Below are 24,237 nucleotides of genomic sequence, written 5' to 3'. Positions count from 1 at the left end.
ACTATTCCATCTGTAAAGATCATAATCATCAATGAACGTCATCAACAAAAGTGTGATCTAGTCAGTTTTGTAACATCATACATAAAATATTCCCCATGTTGTCCGCTCCTATACATACCTGAATACCAAGCCTCTTGTTCATTCCCTTATAATAGGAGAAGGCTATATCGATCCTTGCAATAGAAGGGTGTGGTGTTCGATTGTATCTTCTGGTTTTAATTTAGTTGATATTAAAAAAATTTCAAGTTACAAATTCGATTCAATGCTTACCATCCTTAAAGTAAAATGAATTTATTTAAACATCATTACAAAAAACTGATGAGAAAGTAAAAAAAAACATGTTCAAACAAGATGTTGCAAATGAAATAAAGCTCCATGATGAATGAAATAATCTCTTCCTAATTAGGATACCCATTACCCATCTAATGTCGTGGTACTTAACTCAAACGGATGTTACATATTGTTCTTTGATTCCCCACTCAAGCTCGTCATCCACTATTCCACCAATTCCTCTGTTAATGTCCCATTTGCCACAAGCATCTATATCTCCTTTAACAACGGCAAACAGTTTCCCGTAGAATGTCCCAATGCCCCCAAGTGGAAATCACAGTCACTATCTTGATCATAACTATGAGCAAAAGGGTCTGGTTGCACTTTCACTGGCCTCGGTGTGAGTATTGACCTTCAATCAAATGGGGATACAGATCTGTGATAGGAGTTGGAACACTTTCAAAGCATTTTTGACTTGGACTTCTTTGGACGTCTCGAGTAACCCGCTGCCCCTTTTCTTTTACGGTTGTGAGAGCTTTGGATGTAACATTCATTCACCTCATCAACTTGTTCCTTTTGATCGGTTGGGGTTTTAGAAGTGCCTTTCAAGTTTTCTTTGCTGATTGCATCCTCAATTAACTCCCCAGCTGTCATAAGATCTTTGAAGTTATTCATCGACTTTCCAGCATTAACTCAAAGAAAGGAGCTTGAAGAGAATCGTGAAACATATATGATATTTCTTCTTCTAGCAAAGGAGGCTGAACTTGTGCTGCCACTTCTCTCTATCTTAGGGCATATTCTTTAAAGCTCTTAGTAGCTTTCATTCTTATCCTTTGTAGGTCATGACGTTTTGGGGCTAAGCCTTTAACATATTGATATTGTCCCAAAAAAGCATCAGCTAGGTTGACCCATGTCTTGATCTGTTCTTTGTTCAAACGATTATACCATACTATAGCTGGCCTAACAAGACTATCATGGAAGTAATGAATCAACAGATTGTCATTATTTAGGTACCCTTCCATCTTTCTACAAAACATCTTTAGATGAATTAGGTGACAACTAGTGCCATCATATTTTTCAAAATTAGGCACCCTCAATTCATGTGGGATGACCAAATCAGGGACCAAACTGAGTTCTCTAGCTTCTAACTCCTTGTGAGGGGCATTAACAACCTTTATATCTTTAATGGCTTCATTCAACCACCTGAATTTGTCTTCAAATTACTCAAAATTGACGAGGCTCATCCCTAAGTCTGAGTTAGATGCTTTAGGGCAAATTATCACTCTTGATGTACCAGTCTGATGAGATTGATTTCCTTTATCCTCCATTTTCTCTTTACCAGCAGCCTGTGGTACCAGTACCTTGATCATTTGATTCGATATGCCTTACAAAGAACCCGATGCTTGATTCCTCATATCTTGTTGTGACTCGACTAACTGTTCTTGTAGCTGATCTTATAATTTCTCATTAGATTGTTCCATTACTTCTATTTGTTTGTTCATGACGATGAGGAATAATATGAATGGATGATCTTGTGATTACTGTCACATAACCTTCTATAAATTATTTCTGTGTTTTTATAATTAATGCATGTAAAATGCTTAAATAAATACATGTAATGCAAATGCCAAATGCAAATACAAAATGTGTCATTACAGAGTGACCATCTTAAAACAACTTTCATTGAACACAAAGGTCTCGATACATCAAACAAAATTTATATATAACGAACAGCTTTCAATCCAAATTTTTCTATCTCCTTCAAAAACCAATTTAATTTCCACTCATGCTCGGGGGTCGAGTTGTCAATCTGCTTCAATTCTCTTGCAAATCCAGCTAAATCAACCCATTTCTGAGCAATATTGCTTGCTTGGGTCATAGTTTCTTTCATGACGTTGTCTCTTTTCTCTATCTTGAGGGTTGATTCTCGTAGTTGTAAACACTGCTGTTGAATCTTCCTTGTAAGAAAGTCATTGTGGTTATGAAGCTCTTGTATAAGATCACTACAATCATCCACAATCTTCATCAACTTCTTATTCTTAGCTCTAACGGCTTCTAGCTCAGCGTCATTCTCTTGCTTGTGGCATTGATATGACATTTCCATATTGGCAATGGACCTATTCAACATCTGATTTTCGGCCTGATATCTTCCCAAATTATCAACAGCTATATTGCGTCTTTTTTATGCAATTTGTAAATCATGAGAAAACTTCTCGGCTTGTCCTTCTTGCACCTTACAATTCTTTCTCAATTGTTCAATGTCATTTTTAAGTTTAGTGACCCCTATTATCCACTCTTCTGGGACATTTCCTATACCAGCAAATTTAAAAGCTTTGACTGATCCATCTCTCTACTCAATTTAGCATTTTCACTCCTTAAATGGTGAATCAGAGTTTCATATTTTGACAAACAATTTTCTTCCTGGATGTCCTCACTGATACCCTTACCTTTGATCACTTTTGGCTCAAACTCAATAGGATAATCCATTTTCAAACTGTGTTGTCCTTTCAATTCAAACTCCAATACTCCATGATCTAGAAGAAGTTGGACTCGACGTTTGAAGGTAGAACAATTCTCAATAGAATGTCCTTGAATTCCAGCATGATATTCACAACGAATGTTGCAGTCATACCAACTTGGATATGGAGGTCGCAAAGGTTTCACATAATGCGGTGCCACTTCTTGGGCTTCTAACAGTTCATTATACAACTCCTTATATGATATTGGGATGTAATCACAACGAAAGCCACCTCTCAACTTGGGTTGAACTAGAGTTTCCAGTTTTATTTCCCCTGTTGTTTGGAGTAAACTATCAAACACCAACGAGTTCTGACTGCATGTCTTCTTTTCATCCTTCTCAACTTCTACAGTTGTCAGTATTTCCTTGGCATTTCCAAACAACTTGTTGATACGGACAATGATTGTGCGTGATTTCTCATTTTGGCTAGAATCAGCAGGTTCTAAAGTAGTCCCTTGCGTATTTGACACCTCAAGATTGTTTTCATTGAGCTCTTTCTTTTCTTTGGTAAAAGTCTATTTTCCTTTGGACAAAATATCTATTCTATACATCATCTTGGACATTTGCTCTTTTATCTCTCTTATCTCCTTGTGCTCTTCGTCAGACATATGATCTTTATGTGCGTAACTCTCCACTATTTTCAAAGCTTTATCAGGATGCCATTTATTGACTGTGTTATAGTCTATTTGATCACGAAACCCCTTGTTCGTCATGAAAACCTTTTACTATGATGACCACTCACAAATCAACACCTTTTGATTATGTCATGATCATGCAATGCGGACAAAGAGAAAAAACAACATAGAAACAAGTTAGTACAAATGAGATGACAAAATGACAAAAAGCAACAATAACAAAATAAATAAATTAATGCTAATAAGAATGCAGATGCAAATGCACAAGGTGTTAATTCCAAAAGTGACCACCATAGAACAACCTTCATTTAGACAACAAGAATTCAATACACCATGTAGTCAAAATATATAAATGTGATTCTTCATTCCTTCATTTCCTTGAGTCGTACTCTTCATGGAATCTAATATTGCACCCAAAGTTGTCGGCGTACTTTATCACCTTTGATGACGCCAGATGTCCTTAAATTGAATCTTGAGGTCTCCATTTTTACTTTCAATATGAAGTGATCTTCATGTCTTTGTGAAGGGTCTTCTTGTCCTTGGTATAACTGTATTTATCTTTTGAGGGAATATCTTGGCCTTCACTCCTTTAAAGGAAGTCTTCAATCAACTTCAGATTTCTTCATTCATCGGCTATCCTTCTTAATGGATCATTTGAACATCTTTGAATCTCCTGATTTTGACTACATGGTTAAGAATTTCTTGTCTCATTATGACCAACCTTCTTATTAGTCAATCACTTGCGAATTAACACCTTTGGATGACATGAAGATGCGAATGCAATAAAATCAAAATAAAATACATCTTGAATCTCCTGTTTGACATGGTAAGAATTCTTGTCTCATTATGACCAACCTTCTATAGTCAATCACTGCGAATTAACACTTGGATGACATGAAGATGCGAATGCAATAAAAAAAAAATAGACATAGACAAAAATGGGTTAGTACACATAATCAGCAACAAAATAATAAATATCATAATCATTAAATAAAACCTACCCTTACATGCTGGCTACCCAATCATGCTTAGTAGATCCTACCCAATATGATATCTACCCCATGCTTATTCACAAAAATCCTAACCGCATGATCTAATTCGCATGCTTGTTCGAGAAAAAAACCTAACCGTGATTTCTAGTTCACATGCATTTATTCGAAAAGTGAAAATAAATGACTCAAAAAGCTTTTCCTTGTGTACCCTCCTCACGGGACTCTTAAGGTTCGGGTTAGGCTCAACCTAAATTCAGGCTCTATGTTCATTATATGCTGGGTTTGGTTCTAAAGTAATAGGTTCTCGAATTGTCCTTGTAGTTGCCCCTTTGGGTTGCCAAACCCTTAATCCTGGCCCATCACAGGCTTTAAGGGATCGAGTCCAATTTCGAGGGAACACACCTCCTTATGTCCATGCGGAGGTGATTACCATCACGAGGACCATAAGGCGTGAGCTCCAGGAGCGATCCACTATCCCATGCGGAGGTGAAATCCACACGAGGGCATAGTCTCTCACTCCTACTTAATTAGGACGGAGCGGGGTTTTAGCTCATGTCATGAAAATGCAACTGTGCAGTGTGTGAGGAAAAGCGAAAAGAAAAAAAACACATAATAAAGACACTCAAAATTCCCTAAATTCACACAATTAATCTGAAACCATTAGTAAACAAATCAGTATAACTATTTATTAGTAAATTAAATTAAACATCAAAATGCAACCAAAAATTCATTTAAAACCAAACAAGGGATCATAAACCAAATTAGAACGAATTTATAACATTCAATTGCAAATACACTTAATTAATCGACTATCGGCCTGACTCTCTAAAAAAAAGTCCACAGCAGAGTCACCAAGCTCTCGAAACGATTTTTTTCTTAAAGGTGAAAAAGTAAGATTTTGAAAACCACATTAATTCTTAATTATCCTCTTTTTAATTTAAAAATAAATACGATTCAAAAGACCTCTCGTTTCAAAAAAATTTAGATTTCCTTTACGATCGAAAAAATACGGTTCGAAGAGTCGCCACCAATTTTTGATTAGGGTGTGATTGGGCACCCAAAAACATTTTTGTTATTTTAAATAAAAATTAATTTTAATTAAAACAACAAGTTAAAGACTGCGTTACCAAAATCGAGTTTGGGAGTCGGTTACGTATGGGGAAGGATTAGCACCCCCACAATGCCCTAAATCGGTACCTAGTCGATTAATTAACGTCTTTGCAATGAACCTTAGAAATTCAAACTTAATTTGACTTTTGATCCCATAAAACAAATATGTGAATTTAATAATATTCAAAAGCACCCAAATAAATTAAATTAAAATTACCAAGTCGTTTTAGAAAGATAAAGAATGTTAGATTATTTACAAATATAGAGACCAGATCTTAAAAGCTATAACAACCTTTTCTCGATAAATTTAAATAGCCGAACATTTCTTTTTCTTCCATTCCCAAATTTTAAAGTGATTGATCAATTTTTAGGCGTCACTAATGGGATACACTTTTATTTTAAAATCATTAAAAACGGACCTCAAATGCGTTATGATAACCCACTTAAAACAATTTTAAATTAAAAGTGCAGTACCTTTAATCCAATTATGTAATATGTCGAGTTATGCAAATGAGGTTACCATGCGAATCGTGCAAAAAATAGTGTATTGTGATTTAATACGCATTAGAATAGTAAATATAATTTAAAGACAAGAACACATTATATATGAACTACCCTTAAAATAAATTAAAAAAAATTATATAATGCGTACATATATATATAATATTATGCACATCTCATGAGTTAGAAGACATGGAATTTAAATCATGCATTACATATATGGTTATTTCCATAATAAAGGCCATAATACCAATATATATGTATTAAACACATATTAAACATTAGATCACCAAATACACCAATTATAGCATATTCCACCCATAACTTAAGGAAACCAATAAATGTATCACACGGGCATGTATTATACAGGGGAAAAGAAGGGGAAAAATGAGAAATAGCATGTCTAAAATGAAATAACAGTAAAATACAATAGATCAATTCAAAATCAATAAGTGACGAAATTGAAATAAAATAAAGATATCATGTGAAATTCAAATAATAGAAAAGAATTGAGCTAGTGATCGAAATGCAGTCGCATGAAAATTAAGAAACATATTAAAAATATATAAGACTCGATTCGATGACTAAAACGTAACATTACTAAAACTGACGGATCTCACACACTATTATGGCACTCATAAAACATGGCATAGAAGGTAATTTTTTTCATCAAGAGTGACATTAATTTTCTTAGTAGAAAATAACCTAGTAGGAACAGTAGTATTACAAAACTCATATTGACTCTGATTAAAGGCAGTGTTCATCACAACAATCAGATATGAGAAACCAAAAGAAAATAAATGAACAGATCAGAGCATAAACAAACAGGCTCCAGAACACAAACACAAAACCATTGCAATCAAGGTACAAGAGTAAAACAAACGAGCATATCAGAATAGTAGACTGTTACCAAACAAATAACTAAGGAAAGAAATAAGGAAAGTGAAACGATGAAACCAGAACTCCATCCCGCCAAATAAAACTTGATCTTGAGAGGAATTGTAGAAGAGAACGCAAACCAGATCTAAATAAAATAAAACTTTAGCTCGCCATAGGAGAACTCAAACTCGTGAGACAATCTAAAGTAGAAACCACAAGAAAAAATTGGAGAAGCCAACCTTCCACCAATTAATCATTGGAATGACATGAATTGACCGGAAACAGGCTCTAATACCATGTAGAGATACGGTGATTGGAGATAGAAAGAGCAATGATTAAACATAATTAATGAAATAGAAACAGAAAAAATGGGAATAAGAGTGAACGAGAGAAAAGATGTCATATGATATTATTAATTCACACACCTTAAAAGAAAGCCTATAAGGCATTTATATTGGGCTTGAAGAACAAACTCTCCCAACAACTCTAAACAGTTATAACAGAAATACAACAACCCACATATCCTATTAAACATTACATTAGTCCAAAGATTAGTATTTTGTTTGATATAGTTTATTGTTAATGTTTGATTACTACAACAAGAGTAACATTTTTTTGTTAGTATTACTTTCCAAAGACTTGGAAAAGGCTAATATCAATTTTATTCTCATATGAGATAATAAATATTAGGCTTGTTGCTTATTTCATTCAGCTAGTTCTTATATTGTCACAGTTTCTGCTAATATCAATTTTATTCTCATGTTTAATGAGATAAATTTCAAGGAATTAAAAAGGCACTTATAGTGATTAATTGTATGGACATAAACATTGCATTATAGGAAGAGCAACCTGCACCTATCACTACGGAAAGTAAACCTAATGCAAAAAGGGATTTTGAGAGGTGGGATCGCTTAAATTGTATGAGTTTGATGATCATGAAACACAACACTCCGAAAGCCTTTAGGGTCATAGAATCTGAAGAGATTACTGAGGCTAAGATTTACCTTGACGAAATTGAGAAACGTTTTGCTATAAACGATAAGGTTAAGATGACATCACTTCTGACTTATTTAATGTCTATTAAGTATAAGGGTTAAGGAAATGTGAGGGAATACACTATGGGAATGTTCCGTATTGTTTCAAAACTTAAGGCACTTAAGATCGAACTTTCTGAAGATCTACTCATTCTTATGGTTTTGGCATCGTTTTCTATGTAGTTTAATAAATTTAAAATCAGTTAAAATTGCCAAAAGGAGAAATTGACTCTAAATGAATTCATATCTCATTGTGTGCAAGAGAAGAAATATTGAAGCAAGACAAAACTGAAAATGCTCACTTGAATTGTGCCTCTAAAGATAAGGGAAAGAAAAAAAATCAAAATGAAGTTGTTAAGGGTCCAGCTAAAAAAGAAACAAAAATAGGACAAAGAAAGTTGTTTCTTTTGTAATAAGTCTGGACATGTGAATAAATATTGTAACAAATATCATGTTTGTCGTGCAAATACTTACTTTAGTCTATTCTGAAGTTAATTTAACTTCAATACCTAAATACATTTGGTGCATAGATTCTGGTGCTACTACTCACATAAGTGTTTTCTATACAAGGTTGCCTGAAAAACCAAAATCCAAATGATGGTGAAAGATATATTTTTGTGGGCGATGGAAAATCGGTAGAGATGGAAGCAACTGTAAATTTTAAGTTGCTATTAGGAACTGGTTATTATTTGCATTTAAAAGACAATTTTGATGTATCGTCTTTATTAGATAAATCTGGATATTATTGTTCATGTGGAAACAATCAATTTACTTTGTCTTTAAATTCAAATATTATTGGAACTGGTTATTTGAATGCGTATGAAAACCTTTATTTACTAGATACAATTACATCTTATAATGAAACCTTGCACGTGGAATCATTTGGTATTAAACAAAAATAAAATAAGGAAAATTCAGCATCATTATGGCATAAGAGCCTAGGTCACATCTTAAAAAGGAGAATTGAGTGCTTAGTGTCTAATGATATTTTGGGGTCCCTTGATTTTACAGACTTTAATGTATGTGTTAAATGTATCAAGGGAAAACAAACCAAAACTAACTAATTAGGTGCCAACAAATCCACAAACGTCTTATAATTAATTCATACAAAAATTTGTGGGTCATTCCCTGCGACATCCTAGAATTGTCAAACATACTCCATAACATTCATAGACGACTACTCACGTTATGAGTACCTATACCTCATTCATGAGAAATCTCAGTCTTTAGACGTGTTCAAATTTTATAAAGCTGAAGTTAATAATCAACACAACAACAAGAAGTTAAGAAAGTTGGATCTTGTCGTAGTTGTGTGTACTACAATAGATATTATGGCTCAGGTGACAACGTCCAGGACTATTTACTAAATTCCTAGAGGAATATGGTATTGTCCCACAATACATCATGTCAGGATCTCCTAATATGAATAGTGTAGTTGTGATACATAACATGATTCTTAAGGATAAGATAAGGAGTATGATTGTTTATTCTACCTTACCTGAGTCTCCTTGGGAGAAGCATTAAAGACATCAGTTTACATTCTAAATAGATTACTCACTAAAATAGTTGTAAAAAAACCTTATGAGCTTTGGACAAGTTTAAAGTACTTTCATATTTGGGGACGTCCAGTTGAGCAAGACCTTATAGGCCATATGAAGATAAATTGGACTCCAAAAATGTGAGCATGTACTTTATTAGCTATTTTGAGCGATCTAAGGGCTATAAACTTTATGATCCCACAATTAAGAAAAAGTTTTAGATGGGAAATGCAACATTTTTTTAGGATGTTGAGTTTAAAGGGAGAAATAAGGTTAAAGATATAACTTTTGATGTGGAATTTAATTTTAATTTAGTTCTTATAATCACTTTTAATGATATTCAAGTTTCTATACATATTAATCAAGAAGTGAATCCATAAATTCAAAATGGTCATGTTGAATAACTCTCTATTCAAGATCAGGTAATTGTTCCAGAAGAGCAAACACAACAACCTGAATAATAAGTGCCATTAAGAAGATCCACGAGACAAAGAAGAAATGTTATTCCAGATAATTACATTATATTTCTTCAAGAAAATGAGGATGATAATGAAATGATGGAAGATAATCCAATCAAGTTTCACCAGGCCATGAAAAGTATTAACTCTCAAAAGTGAATTGATGCTATGCAAGAAGAGTATAATTACATGCAAGAAAATAAAGTTTGGGAACTTGTCTCATTACTTGAAGGTGAAAAACCAATTGGATGAAAATGGATATTTAAAACCAAGAGGGATATAAATGGTAATGTGAAGAGGTATAAGTAACGTCTTGTAGCTAAAAGATATACTCAAAAGGAAGACATTGACTTTAAAGAGACTTTCTTTCCAATTTCATCGAAATACTCTTTTAGGCAAATCATTACGCTTGTTGCTCATTTTGATCTCGAGTTACACTAGATGGATGTTAAGATTGTGTTTCTAAATGGAAACATTGAAGAAATAATTTATATGGTGCAACCGAAAAACATCGAGTCAGGAGATCCAAAGAATATAGTTTGTAAATTAACTAAATCCATATATGGACTTACGTCAATGGTACCACAAGTTTCATCAAGTAGTTATCTCATTCGATTTTGATATGAATAAGGTTGATGATTATGTATATCATAAGTTTAATGAGAGTAAGCATATATTTTTGGTTCTATATGTCGATGACATTTTACCTGCCACAAATAATATAGGTTTGTTTCATGAAACCATGAGATTTTTGTCTAAGCATTTCATTTCAAATGAAAGATCTTGATGATGCTTATTTTGTCATAGGAATCTAGATACATCAAGATTGATCTCAAGGTATTCTTGGATTGTTACAAAAGAATTACATCGATAAAGTACTTAAAATATTTGCCATGCAAAATAATAAACCATCTGACACCCGTCACTAAATGAGACAAATTCAGTCTTGCTCAATGTCCAAAAATGACCTTGAAATTCAAGAAATGCAAAATATTCCTTATACATCAGCTGTTGGTTATCTAATGTTTGCTTAAGTATGTACGCATCTGATATTGTGTACATTGTTAAGATATTAGGCAGATACTCAAGCAGAGTATATAGTTACATGCTAGTTAGATGAGCTATATTTACTAGTATTCTGATTCTGATTTTGTTAGATGTCAAGAGAGTTGAAAATCCACTTCATCATATATTTACATGCTAGTTAGGTGAGCTATATCCTGGAAAAGTGTCAAATAAACACTTGTAGCTTCTTTCACTATGGAAGTAGAGTTTGTAGCATTCTATGAGGCATCAAACCATGGAATATGACTGCGAAACTTTGTCACTGGGCTACATATTTTGGAGAATGTTGAAAGACAGCTTAAACTATTTTGTGAAAATAAGTCAGCATTTCTATATTCCAACAAATTCAGTCTTGCTCAATGTCCAAAAAATGACCTTGAAATTCAAGAAATGCAAAATATTCCCTATACATCAGCTGTTGGGAGTCTAATGTATGCTTAAGTATGTACGCATCCAATATTGTGTACATTGATAAGATATTAGGCATATTTACATGCTAGTTAGTTGAGTTATATTTACTAGTATTCTGATTCTGATTTTGGTTGATGTCAAGATAGTTGAAAATTCACTTCATGTTATATTTACATGCTAGTTAGATGAGCTATATATCCTGGAAAAGTGTCAAACAAACACTTGTAGCTTCTACTACTATGGAAGCAGAGTTTGTAGCATGGTATGAGGCATCAAAACATAGAATATGGTTGCGAAACTTTTTCACTGGGATATATATTTTGGAGAATGTTGAAAGACCACTAAACTATTTTGAGATAATAAGTCAGCAGTTTTATATTCCAACAAATATAGGAGCTAGTCTAAGTCAAAGCATATTGACATAAAGTTTCTAGTTGTGAAAGAGAGTGCAAAATAGACATATCCATTGAACACATTGGAACAAACTCCATGATATCGGATCCGCTCACAAAATGCTTAGCATGTAAAGTCTTTCATGGGCACACTGCTCATATGGATGTTATATCAATTGATGATATCATTGTTTGAGTGAGAGTTTTGTTTGCTTATGTTTCTTTAGACATTTATTTATTTGGTTATTTTCTTATTAGAAATAAGTATTTAGTTTATTCACTCTCTTTTATTATTTAAAGACTGGCCTCACTTATGTTTAAAAAGGACAAGTTGGAAATAAACATGTGTAGTTCACATTGCATGTAATTTCCATGCTATGCTCCATGATTGATCTATGTCATTTGATTGTGTTTGTATATGTGACCATTGGTGGGTCTAGTCATGATAGAAATGACAAAGGCCGCTTTGATCCTATATGGATCTAGTTGATGGACGAGATTGTTCTAGAATACCTATTTCATTATAATAAATTTTGAGCTCATAAGGTTATACATTTACCAGGAAACATATGTTGCCCAAGTGGGAAATTGTTGGATTAAAATCCATTACTATGGGAACATATTTATAATGTATATTGTTATCATAAAATCCTATATCGAAAGGCATTCTTCAAGATCTCAACCTTTTAGGTAATCTTCAACAATGGATTTAGGCATGCTTCCGCAAATCTAGAATTTATTCTATTCTTGATGGTTTGACATGATTAGATCCTGGTTAATTTTTCATATTTATTTATGGTTTGGTTCTAACATGTATAATTTAGGCTAAATAGCTACTTATACCTTGACCGATGGAGCTACTTGAATTACAACTTAAAGTTACCGAAGATGATCGCAAATGCAACCCAGGGAGGTGGTGATGGCTTCGAGTTTCTGCTCAACAAGTGGAGGCTCTACTGCTTTGCTTGCGGAGAACGTAATGGTCGACGGCGGGAGGTTCATGGTGGTGCCACTCTTTCACTGGCATTACTAAACTCTTGGATGTTATCACAAATTAATGAAGATGGAGTTCCAACGTAATTTTATTCCACTTTGTTTACAAATGAATGGGTGTTGCTTAATGTTGTTGAGAAGTCACTACTTTTGGTTCATTTTACGTTGCAAAGATAAGAAATAAGATGACAAATATCTGGCAATTGCATTCATGTCTTGGTGAAAACTAATTTTGAGTCAACTTTAGAGCGTTTTCCCAAATTATGGATAAACCAATAAGTAAATGTGATCAGATTCGTTGAATAAAATATGAAACTTGATCAGATGAGAATTAGCCTTAATTGTCATAAAAGGGAATTTTTTGTTAAGGATAAAAGATGAAGGATTAAATATACAAATTACCCATTATTGAAAAATGTGCTGAAAATCCATTAAATTACTCGTATTTGGGCTTATACGAGAGGGACAAAAAGTTGAAAGTGTGTTATCACCCCTCCTCCCTTCTCCCTAGAGTTTAAACCACTAAAATAGTAATCCTTGACAGTCAAATCAATCACACTGATAAAAGATTAGAATCATTATCTACACTCCATGAACCTTTAAGAAAAACACACCATCTTTTTCAAAGGATGGTATGAAGTTACTTGAAGGCTTTACAGGATTTAAGCTTTAAGAAGCTTATTTAGATCATTTTCATGGTGTTTACAGATTCTAAATCCATAGCTTAATTTTCTTCCTCCATCTTTAATTTGATGTGTAAATTCATTATATGATTGTTTGATTGGTAAAAATGGTGGGAGAGCTTTCAAATGCTTGAGGAAGAAGGTAGTAGTTGGTGAAAGTTAAGTAAGAAGATTTTTTTTGGTAATTTTTAATAAAATAGTACACTTTAAACTCTGAAATATTTTCTTGAATTTTAAAAATCGAATGCTTTACATATTACTATATTGCTTGTTGAATGTTTTGAGTCCTAAATATTATTTAATGATTTTGGTTATGATTTGCCATATGAATTTATATCTTTTAAAATTTCGATTTTAAAAAGGTATCATCGATATCGTTCATACAATATCAAAATTTCGTTAGGCAATATTGACATTGAATGGTTTAAAGGATTTTAATATATCCTTTTCGTATCGGTGCCATCAACATTTTTAATTTTAGGGGTGAATTTGACTAAAAATCTTTATAGGTCAATTTGACTAAACATGTTAAGTTCATAGATTTCTTTGGCCTAAAAAAATTAAGGGGCAATTTAACTCAACTTACAAAGTTTATGTAAATAAATCGAATTTGAACGAATAAAGCTATGTCTGTGTTTTTTTTTTTTGAAAGCATTCGTGTCCGTTTAAATTTTCAGTATCATATTAATATTCATTTATTTTTTTTTTAAGATATTTGTATTTATTCATGTAATATTCGCGTATATGCTCATGAAACGTCCGCAAACATGTTCATTTGACGTTTGATTAATATTAAGGAACCAACCCTCTCTTTTTATCCTTTTATTTGCAAGCCAAAGAAAATGGATGAAATTATGCCACTAGTCCTTAATTTTCTTAGGCTTCACAATTTGAACTCCAAAGTTCACCTTATCAAATTTAGTCTGTAGCTTTACCAATATTTATAATGTACATAAATAAAAGGAAAATGAGAATCGAGTAAATGAACTTATATAAGTGAGCTGATAAACGAGTCAATAAAAGGGTTTGTTCGTGAATATAAATGGACCGAACACATATTTGTTCGTGTTCGTTTGTTTACTAAATGAATATAACTTTTTAATTCATACTTGTTTGTTTAACTTAATAAATGAATATAAACGAACGTTATACGAATGGTTCACGAATAGTTCATCGAATGTTCTGTTCGTTTACACCCTTATATACCATTTTATATTTTACACCTTAAAAAATGGAATGAGAAAAGCAATATTATTTTTTTCTCTGGAACAAACTTAAAAAGGTTAATTTATTCATGAATGTAGTTTTAAACGGGACGTGAATGCAACTGCAACATGTCTTTCATCTTATTTGCTTTCATTACAACACAAAATAAATCAATTCTAGTAGTTCGTCAAATCATATTAAGAAACAGTCACACATTAATGTCGTCAGCAAGAGTGAAATAAAACACTAGTATCTATTACATCGAATGTCCATCTTCATCTGTGATAATCTCCAAGAGTTTAGTAAAGCCAACGGAAGAGTGGCACCACCATGAACTTCATGCCGCCGGCCTTACAATGGATGCCGTTATGTTCACCGCAAGCAAAGTAAAAGGGGCTCCACTTGTGGAGCACGAACTCGAAGCCGTCGCCACCTCCTTGGGTTGCGTTCGCGATCATCTTTCCTCTCTTCAAGTTGCAATTCAAGTAGCTCCACCGGTCGGGGAATAAGTAAACGCTGTGTGAGGGAACGTGTTGTTGCCCGGTGGATCGTACTTGAACACTGCAAAAAACCAAATTCCAAGTGTCATTTCACTGATTTCAACAAATATAAATAACTGAGCTTCCCATTTTTAACTGACCTAGAGTGTCATTGAAGTAGAAGGGTGCATTTTGGAACGCCCAGTGGGAGTAGTTGAAGCCGAAGTGCCAGTTCTGTGGGCCACCAACGATGATCTTTTGGGGACCTTGAGTTTCATTCAAGGGATGCTGGTTGGTGGAGTTCCAGCGCCAGCCCCAGCTGGTGTAGTTTGATTTAGGGGAGCCCCAGTCCTTATTGGCATGGCTCACTCCCAACATGTAAGCTGCTGCCACGAGTAGCATGAGTCAATATGCAAATGTGAAACCCATTTTCACAGTCAAATTTTGAAGACTTGGTATAGGGCTCTACTAGAAAGATTGTAGGTGAAGTTGTTGGTTTTTGGCATTGGTTGGTTATGGGGCTTATATAGTGGGGGAAGAAGGTAGAAAAATGGTGGGAATGTGCCAAATTGAGCCTTTTTTTCGTTTTTGGTAGTCGAGGAAATTGGAAAGAAGTATGATGACGCAACGAATGTTTTCTTTTCACGACTTCACGTTTTGTCCGAGCCGTTGACGCTTTTACAATTGGTCACCTCTGTTGACGAAAACGGGTAAAGAACACGAGAATTTTACGAGGTTCGGCAATGTGCTTACGTCCTCGGTGCTTAGGCGGCGCTAGAATTTTATTCAATGATATTTTAGGTCTAGGTTACATCTCTATTTATAATAGAAAACCCTGGTACATAATTACAAAATCAACCCTGTACCGTACCGCGGGGGCTGCGCCCCCGCACCCCCAACCCACATAATTTGTAACCCCACAACGAGACTTTCTTTGTAAGGACAGTTAATGTTCGCTTTGCTCGCTCCATCTCCTATCCTCTTTACTGGTATATTTATGAGCCATACCTAACAAATCTCCACCTTGGCGAATATCCTGCCCCTTGGAAACTTCAATGTGGGTTGGGTTACCTTGCTTCTTTAACAACTCGAAACATTCAACAAGTCCAAGCAATGCTTGAACTTGTCTGTCGTAACTGGCTTGGTGAACATATCAGCGACATTCTCATCAGTATGTACCTTCTGAAACAAAACCTCTCTAGATGCAACCAACTCTCTGATCTTTGTGGAACCTTACATCAATATGTTTAGTTCTAGCACGATACACCTGATTCTTAGCCAAGTGAATAGCACTTTGATTATCACAAAGCAACTGAACTCCACTTTGTTGAACTTAACGTACTTTCTAAGCCATCCAGTTTTATCGTTGATTCTTAGTAGTATAGAATGGTCATAATTTAGTACGAGTTAAAAAAAATAATTATTAACAATATATATACATCTTATAGATGTAAGTATTTAAAGATAAATTCTTAGTGATAGCCATATTTATTTTTATCATATATTATTCAATTAGTTCAGAATAATAAACATTTAAACGCATTTTAAATTTATACCATTATAATTATATACTACAAATTACATGAACTGATCTAATAGCCAATGTACTCCCTTTAAATAAGTATTCTTTCCGATTTGTCCTGTTGGCGTGAGATTGACGTATGGATGCATCCTTTGACAATTCACAATCTGTTTCACATCAACAGACAGACTTGTAGTGTAGAAGAGACACAATCTAGGAACCTAAAAACCATAACTTCACTTTTTTATTATTTTATACTAACAAATTGTGTTCATCCATTCTTGGCGGGTTAATCAAGACATCTTCAAACAGTCTCCACCAACCCATTTTAGCCAACGCCAACTCGTTTTTTCGGCTCACCGGCCATGAGATTCGTATAATCTCTCACCAATAACTAATGGAACAAAGAAAAAAAATGAAAGGAACGTGTAATGGTTGACGGATGTTGAGTTGGGTAAAACATGAATGGGTCAACTAAATAGGCAAATTAATACCAAGGTTTCCATCTCTATATAAACATGTCCACTTGTCAAGTCAACTCCAGAAAACATTCAATCTTAAAATCTTTTTTCCATCAGTTTCAATACATGGATTTTACTTTTACACGTTGTGCAAGAGTCGTTCTAGTGATAATGGTACGTAGCTTGTGGGGAATGAGCATGGGTAACAAGGACTGGGGCTCTGGGTTCAGCCACACTGGGTGGGGCTGGGGTCCTTATCATCCCCCTAACCAAACCCAAGGACCCAACAACATCAACGTTGGTGGGTCAGACAATTGGCATTTCGGCTTCAACTACACCGCATGGGCATTCCAAAATGGACCGTTCTACTTCAATGATACTCTAGGTGAGTTCATTAAACATGGATTTCTTTCCATCTCTTCCAAAAGAAGTGCTATGAATTTAGCTTCATTTACTTGTTATTGAAACGTGCTCTGCAGTTTTCAAATATGACCCACCAAGCAACACCTCGTTTCCTCTCAGCGTTTATTTGCTACCAAACCTATGGAGTTTCCTAACTTGTGATCTTAGAAAAGCGAAGATGATTGCAAATACGACCCAAGGCGGCGGCGACGGCTTCCGTTTTAAGCTGAATAAGTGGCGGCCTTATTACTTTGCCTGCGGTGAACGTAATGGTTTCCACTGCAAGGTTGGACGTATGAAATTTATGGTTCTGCCATTTTTCCGATGGCGCCATTGATGCATGCAGACTGAGACTAGCGAATATAAGAATCGTTGTTGTTCTATAAAAGGGTTTTAGTGAATAAGATTGTTATAGGAAAGTTTTGCTTAATACAGGTTGGGTTGTGTTCTTAATTCCAAGGAATGATTTTCTTTTGATTTTGCGTTGTGTAATGTGATTTGGTGATCAGTCTCACTATTTAAAACTAAAAATTAATATTGGAATATTTTGTAATTTAATTTTAAAAATATTTGTTTGTTATTAAATAATTGTTTAGATGAATTGTTATTAAGATAATCATTGCATGCAGGTCAACTCTTACAATGAGTTCTTCTAACAATGAAAATTTAAATGTATAACTGAGTGTTGTATCATCCTACTAGTGAAATGATAAATATATTGTAAACAAAGTCAGCAAAGAAAAAAATTATTATTGGTAAATATACTATCAAAAGGGAATGTTTAAATGATGACACATATTTATCCTATGTAACTATCAATCGCAAAGGTTATCACCACATCGTGCCAAAGTGTTTTTGATTAAATCATCAATTTCATTCATGTGGGGATTGATGGAAAAATTGTGAATTCAATTTGAATATTAGTAAGATAATTACTATTTTAATAAGTGAATTTAAAAAGGTATTTGTTATTTTTTTTAATTTTGAATATTAAAAGATAATTATATACTTTTGTATATTTCAAATTAAAATAACATATGTTTAAGTTTGAATAGTAAAAGGAGTTTACCTTTTGACCATTGCAAATTAAATATATTATTTAATTTGAATATTAGTAGGATAATTACTCTTTGAATTTGTCAACTTAAAAATGAATTTGTTATCTTTTTAACTTTGAATATTAAAGATAATTATATACTTTTGTATATTTCAAATTAAAATAATGCATATTTAAGTTTGAATGGTAAAAGGAGTTTTATCTTTTGAATATTTCAAATTAAAAGATATTGTTATATATTTAATGTTGAATATGAAAAGATATTTGGTTGGATTAAATCTTTCTTGAAAATCCCCTATAAATAGTGAGGAAACCTATTAGGTTTTTCACATCTTAACAAATCTCACAACTCAAATTTTCAAGAACTTCTCTTATCTTGAAAAAAAAATTCTCTTCCTTAGTTTTTCCGGTGATAGTCGAAGGCAAGTATCGTTCGTGATTTGTGCAGATGTGATACTGTAGCTTATCATTAATTGTTGTATCATGGGAGACATACGACCAATGAACTCGAGCACCAAAGGAGTGACCAAAAATCTGTCTTAAGGAAATTGTGTTGTGACAGACTTCAACTGATTTCGATCGATAGATCAAAATAAAAGGAGTATTTTATTTTCATTTATTTTTATCTTATTTTCTAAGAAGTTTAACCTTTTTGGTTTATTTTCTCATGATTGATTTCGTCTCAAATTGTTATTTCGGATAACAATCTCAAGATAAGTGTAAACTCGTTCTATCTTTTATCCCTTCTGTTGAGTTAATCGATCAATGAATCGACTAAGAGGGGGTGAATTGGCAATAAAAATTTTGGTCAAAGCTTTTGCAGAAAATTGAAAAAGATTGCACAGCGATTTAGAGTGATTTGACTTCTCAACCAAGTCTACGTCCACTACCTTAGCTATCCACACTAAGGATTTTCCACAAATTCACTAATTTGTCTTTCTTTTGAGGACAAAGAGTAACCTTACAACTCCCTTAAGAATTATACCCCAAATTCTTGAGAACATTCTCTCCCAAAGAGAAAATTACAAATTTCGCAAACTTACAGAAAACCTCATAAGGCAAGATGTTTGCACAATTCTAGAACAAAGAAAGAACACTCAATAATGAATACAATTGAGCACAAATGGTGTTCTTGAAAGAAAAATGAATATTGAATAAAAATGAAAATGCTCAAACGATAAGTTCAGGGCTTTCTTTTTTATTCTCTCTCAATTCTTGTTTCTTATCATTGATCAATGACTCCTCAGCTTGTTTAAATACACCTTGGAACAATTCTAAGCGTTGGGGATCATTGGTGAAGTCAATAGAGCCGTTGTTGTATGTTTTCCACTTAAAAAATTGTTAGGAGCATAGGTGTATCGATACACTATCAAGTGTATCGGTACACTCAGTGTAAAATTCAAATATTTCGACCGTTGGTTGACCTAGTGTATCGGTACACTTGGGGTGTATCGATACACTAATTACATTCGATGTTTTCCTAAGCGAGGGGTGTATCGGTACATCAGAAAGTGTATCGATACACAAAATGCATTCAATGTTGGGGGTGATTCGATACATAAAAGAGTGTATCAGTAGACAAAATGCATTCAATGTTGTGGGTGTATCGAGACATCAAAGAGTGTATCGATACCTCCCTTTGTAAAAATCATTTTTGGCTCTATTAAGGTTCGAAATATTTTGTAAAAATTGTTTCAAAAATATTTTTAAGACCCATACACAATTTTACACTTAAGTAAGGATTAAAATTGACATTTGAAAACTTGGAGTAATATTTTTTATATTCAAATAATTTACTCAAATATATGATTTTAAAATCGAATAAAATCTTAAAATTCAATTGTACTTGTTTGTTATATCGAAACATCAAAATGTTTTCAACACCTTCATTCCCTTTAATTTTATAATGATATTTATGTTATTATCATTATTATTTTTCTATAACATTCTCGGATTAATGCGTAATTTTTCTAACAATCATAAGACAAATTTTATTTTCTTATTTTTTCGAGATTATATAAAATTCGTGAGTTTAATCCTTATTGTGTATAAGGGAAGTGCCAAAAATTCGACAAACCAAATTTTAGGCGAAAATCAAGAGGATTTTACGTCAAAGATAAGTTTCCTTCAATTTTTTGAATTTATGATTTCAAATTCTTTGAGCAATATTTTTAAAGATGATTTTAAGGTGAGATATGACTCCATTAATTTCTGTTTAGGGATTCAAATAATTGGATTCCAATATCTTTGCAAGATCTCTATTGTTGCACACTTTGTGGTGCACACCTCGAATCTTGATGGTTTTTGTTTTGATTAACAATGGTGAAGTTAATAAAGATGGTCAAGAATTCAAGTTTTGGTTGACAATGATAAAGTCAACCTGGTAGGTGAAATTTGAATATTTCCCTTTAATTCGATATGATTCAGAACTATTTCTTCTACCTTTCTTTAAATATGAAACGATTCAGATATCGTGGGAAAATGAGATAGCAAATAAATTTGTTTCGGGATTTATCATGCCGTCTTAACGGGTTTGCTAAAATTTGAAAGTGGACAAATATGTATAACAAAAATTGTCGTGCACGTAATTGTGGTTACTGATTTTGTTTCAGAATTTTGATTATGTCTGATAACAAAATCGGAAATAAACAAGAATTAATTTTCTGTTTATTGGAATCTTTGATTTCTAGTTTGAAATCAATTGGGATTTTAATTCTGTCATGTAATAGAATTATTTGATTTCTATAGAAATCGTTGGAAAGTAACAATCGTGTTACTGATTTGTTTCATAATTTTAGTTCATGATAAAATTTTGTTGATAGAATAAATCAAAATTTATTTTTGATTTATTTTTGGAATTATTATTAATTCTAGTTTCGTGTGTTAAACAAAATTGTGATCGTCGGTGATCGTGAGCCACAGTGAAAAACTTGTAATATTCTATGAATAGAATTTCAAGATGTGATAACATATGGATATCATTTTATTTGGTCATGGTGAATTTGACCACATGACCAAATGTGAGATGATCCTTCTATTATTAGAAATGATGAGGTAAACGTTGTTACTTGTTACCGAATCTTGGAGGTATTATGACTTTCTATGTTGGAAATACATCTTGAATATATTATCGGATACACAATATAAGGTATACAATTGAACCATAGAACGAAATGGAAGATGTTGTTACTAATGAATTATTAGTGACCAAGTTCTTAAACTTCGTAATAATGACACAGGCGAGGAAGAATGAATACTTTATTAACTCCATTGATGATAGCAAAAGTATTACTATTTGTATTTGCTAAAAGAGAAAAACGATGTTATAGAAAAAAATTATTTTCTATAAACATGAAGTTAAAAACCAACTTAATAAATAGATCAATATGGTATGAAGTGTGCACAACATGATATTAGTCATGAAGTGACATCACTATATTCCCCTAAATAAATAGAGTAGCAAAGCGAAAGAATTGAATAATAAGTGCAATGCTAAGAAGTTATGAGTTGTCACAGAACTTGTGGGGGAGAGAGAAGTTTTCTGTCAACTAATTACCTTCTAAATAAGGTCCACATGAAATGAAAAATGAGAAAACACCACATGAGTTATGAAAAGATTGAAAACTTGTGTCATACAAACACTTGAAAATGTAGGGATGTCTTGAGAAAGTAATTGTCATATTACCAAAATAAATGAAAATAAATCCTAAATGATGGATTGTATTTTCTTTGACTGTCATACTATCTTAGAAGGATAGATCGATGGTAGTTGGAATTTGATATTTAAAATATCAACGGCACAAGTGAATATGTTTCACGTTAGAAAGAAAAAGTGTCATGGAAATCCTTAAGAAAATGGTTATAACCAGATTCATAGTGAAATCTAAGTTTGAAGCTCTAGATAAGTCTAGAGAATAAGCTGAATAGCTTCGGAATTTCTTGAATGGCTAAAACATGTGCCCACATAATGCTTTTATTGCGACTAGAAAGTATAATGGTAAGTCGAAACATATGCATCATCGATATAATACCAAAGACAATTGATCTCAAATTGAGTTATCTATGTCGATTTTGTAAGATCAAAGGATAACATTGTGGATTTCCTAACCAAGGGGTTAAACCGAGATCAAGTTGAGAAAACATCAAAAGAAATGTGACTAAATCCCAGGAAATTTAAAGGCATTATGTGAAGGAAAATCCTACCTTGTTAACTGGAGATCCCAAGATCTAGGTTCAAAGGGACAACCTAATTGCATAACCCATGTACGATCTCTGTGGGAGTTTCTTATCCCAAGACCATTCTTATGATGTAAACAATGATCAAAGTGGTATAGATTAATCAAAAAGCTTTTAATGATCGTTGTGTACTGTAGTGAGCCGAGCAACATAAGTCGTCTATGTGAGAGTGAAGTGGGGTCGCTTCAAGAAGACTATTGGGCATCGTTCTTTCAAACTCTTGCAGAATCAGGCGGATGTCAATGGCTTTAAAGACATACCCATGATAACTAAATTCTTGTCAGATGGGTAATTGTGTGAAGTATGTCATCGTTTACATAAACGACAATACAATTCAAGGATATCGCTTCTACTGTTTAACCAGTAAAGTAAATATATTGTCACAAGGGAAGGTTCAAATGAGGACACCTATCTATCCTACGCAACTATCAATCGTAGAGGGTATCACCATATCGTGCCAAAATGTTTTTGATTAAATCATCAATTTTATTCCTATGGGGGATTGTTGGAAAAAGGATGAATTTAATTGATGGATTTAATATTTATATTAAATTCATAGTCCTTTTGAATATTGCGAATTAAAAGATATTTTTTAATTTGAATATTAGTAGGATAATTATTCTTTTAATAAGTTAATTTAAAAAGGTATTTTTAATCTTTTTGATTTTGAATATTAAAAGATAATTATATGTTTTTGTATATTTCAAATTAAAATAATATTTGTTTAAATTTGAATAGTAAAAGAAGTTTACCTTTTGACCATTGCAAATTAAATATATTATTTAATTTAAATATTAGTAGGATAATTACTCTTTGAATATGTCAACTTAAAAAGGTAATTGTTACCTTTTTAACTTTTTATATTAAAGATAATTATATATTTTTGTATTTTTCAAATTAAAATAAGACATATTTAAGTTTGAATGGTAAAATGAGTTTTATATTTTGAATATTTCAAATTAAAAGATATCGTTATTTATTTAATGTTGAATATTAAAAGATATTTGATTGAACTAAATCTCTCTTGAAAATCCCCATTAATAGTGAGTAAACTTGTTAGGTTTTTCACATTTTAACAAATCTTACAACTCATTTTTTCAAGAACTTCTCTTATCTTGCAAAATTTTCTCTTCCTTAGTTTTTCCGATGATAGTCGAAGGCAATGATCATTTGTGATCTGTGCAGATGTGCTACTGTAGCTAATCATTAGTTGTTGTATCCTGGGAGACAGACGACCAATGAACTCGAGCACCAAAGACGTGGCAGAAAATCTGTCTTAAGGAAACTGTGTAGCGATAGGCCTCATCTGATTCCGATCAATGGATCAAAATAAAAGGATTATTTTATTTCCATTTATTTTTATCTTATCTTCTAAGAAGTTTATCCTTTTTGGTT

The 24,237-nt window shown here is 32.9% G+C and overlaps 1 protein-coding gene across 1 annotated transcript; it reads left to right on the top strand.

Annotated features, from left to right (window-relative positions):
• The first annotated feature begins 17,273 nt into the window (after positions 1-17,273).
• On the top strand, positions 17,274-17,968 carry LOC120145339. Its single transcript, XM_039159205.1, has 2 exons — positions 17,274-17,532; positions 17,627-17,968. The coding sequence occupies exons 1-2, from the start codon at positions 17,274-17,276 to the stop codon at positions 17,884-17,886; spliced, it is 519 nt and encodes a 172-aa protein (XP_039015136.1). The 3' UTR covers positions 17,887-17,968.
• Positions 17,969-24,237: the final 6,269 nt, after the last annotated feature.

This window comes from Hibiscus syriacus, unplaced genomic scaffold (assembly GCF_006381635.1).
Source record: "Hibiscus syriacus cultivar Baekdansim isolate YM2019G1 unplaced genomic scaffold, ASM638163v2 tig00110893_pilon, whole genome shotgun sequence".
Taxonomy (NCBI): Eukaryota; Viridiplantae; Streptophyta; class Magnoliopsida; order Malvales; family Malvaceae; genus Hibiscus; species Hibiscus syriacus.
This window is presented reverse-complemented; position numbering and strand designations above follow the sequence as displayed.

Bases quoted from the DNA above. Each gene is read 5' to 3' on its own strand.
- LOC120145339 (XM_039159205.1), top strand. From the start codon at position 17,274: ATGGATTTTACTTTTACACGTTGTGCAAGAGTCGTTCTAGTGATAATG. The intron at 17,533-17,626 runs GTGAGTTCATTA...CGTGCTCTGCAG, and splicing joins CTACTTCAATGATACTCTAG to TTTTCAAATATGACCCACCA.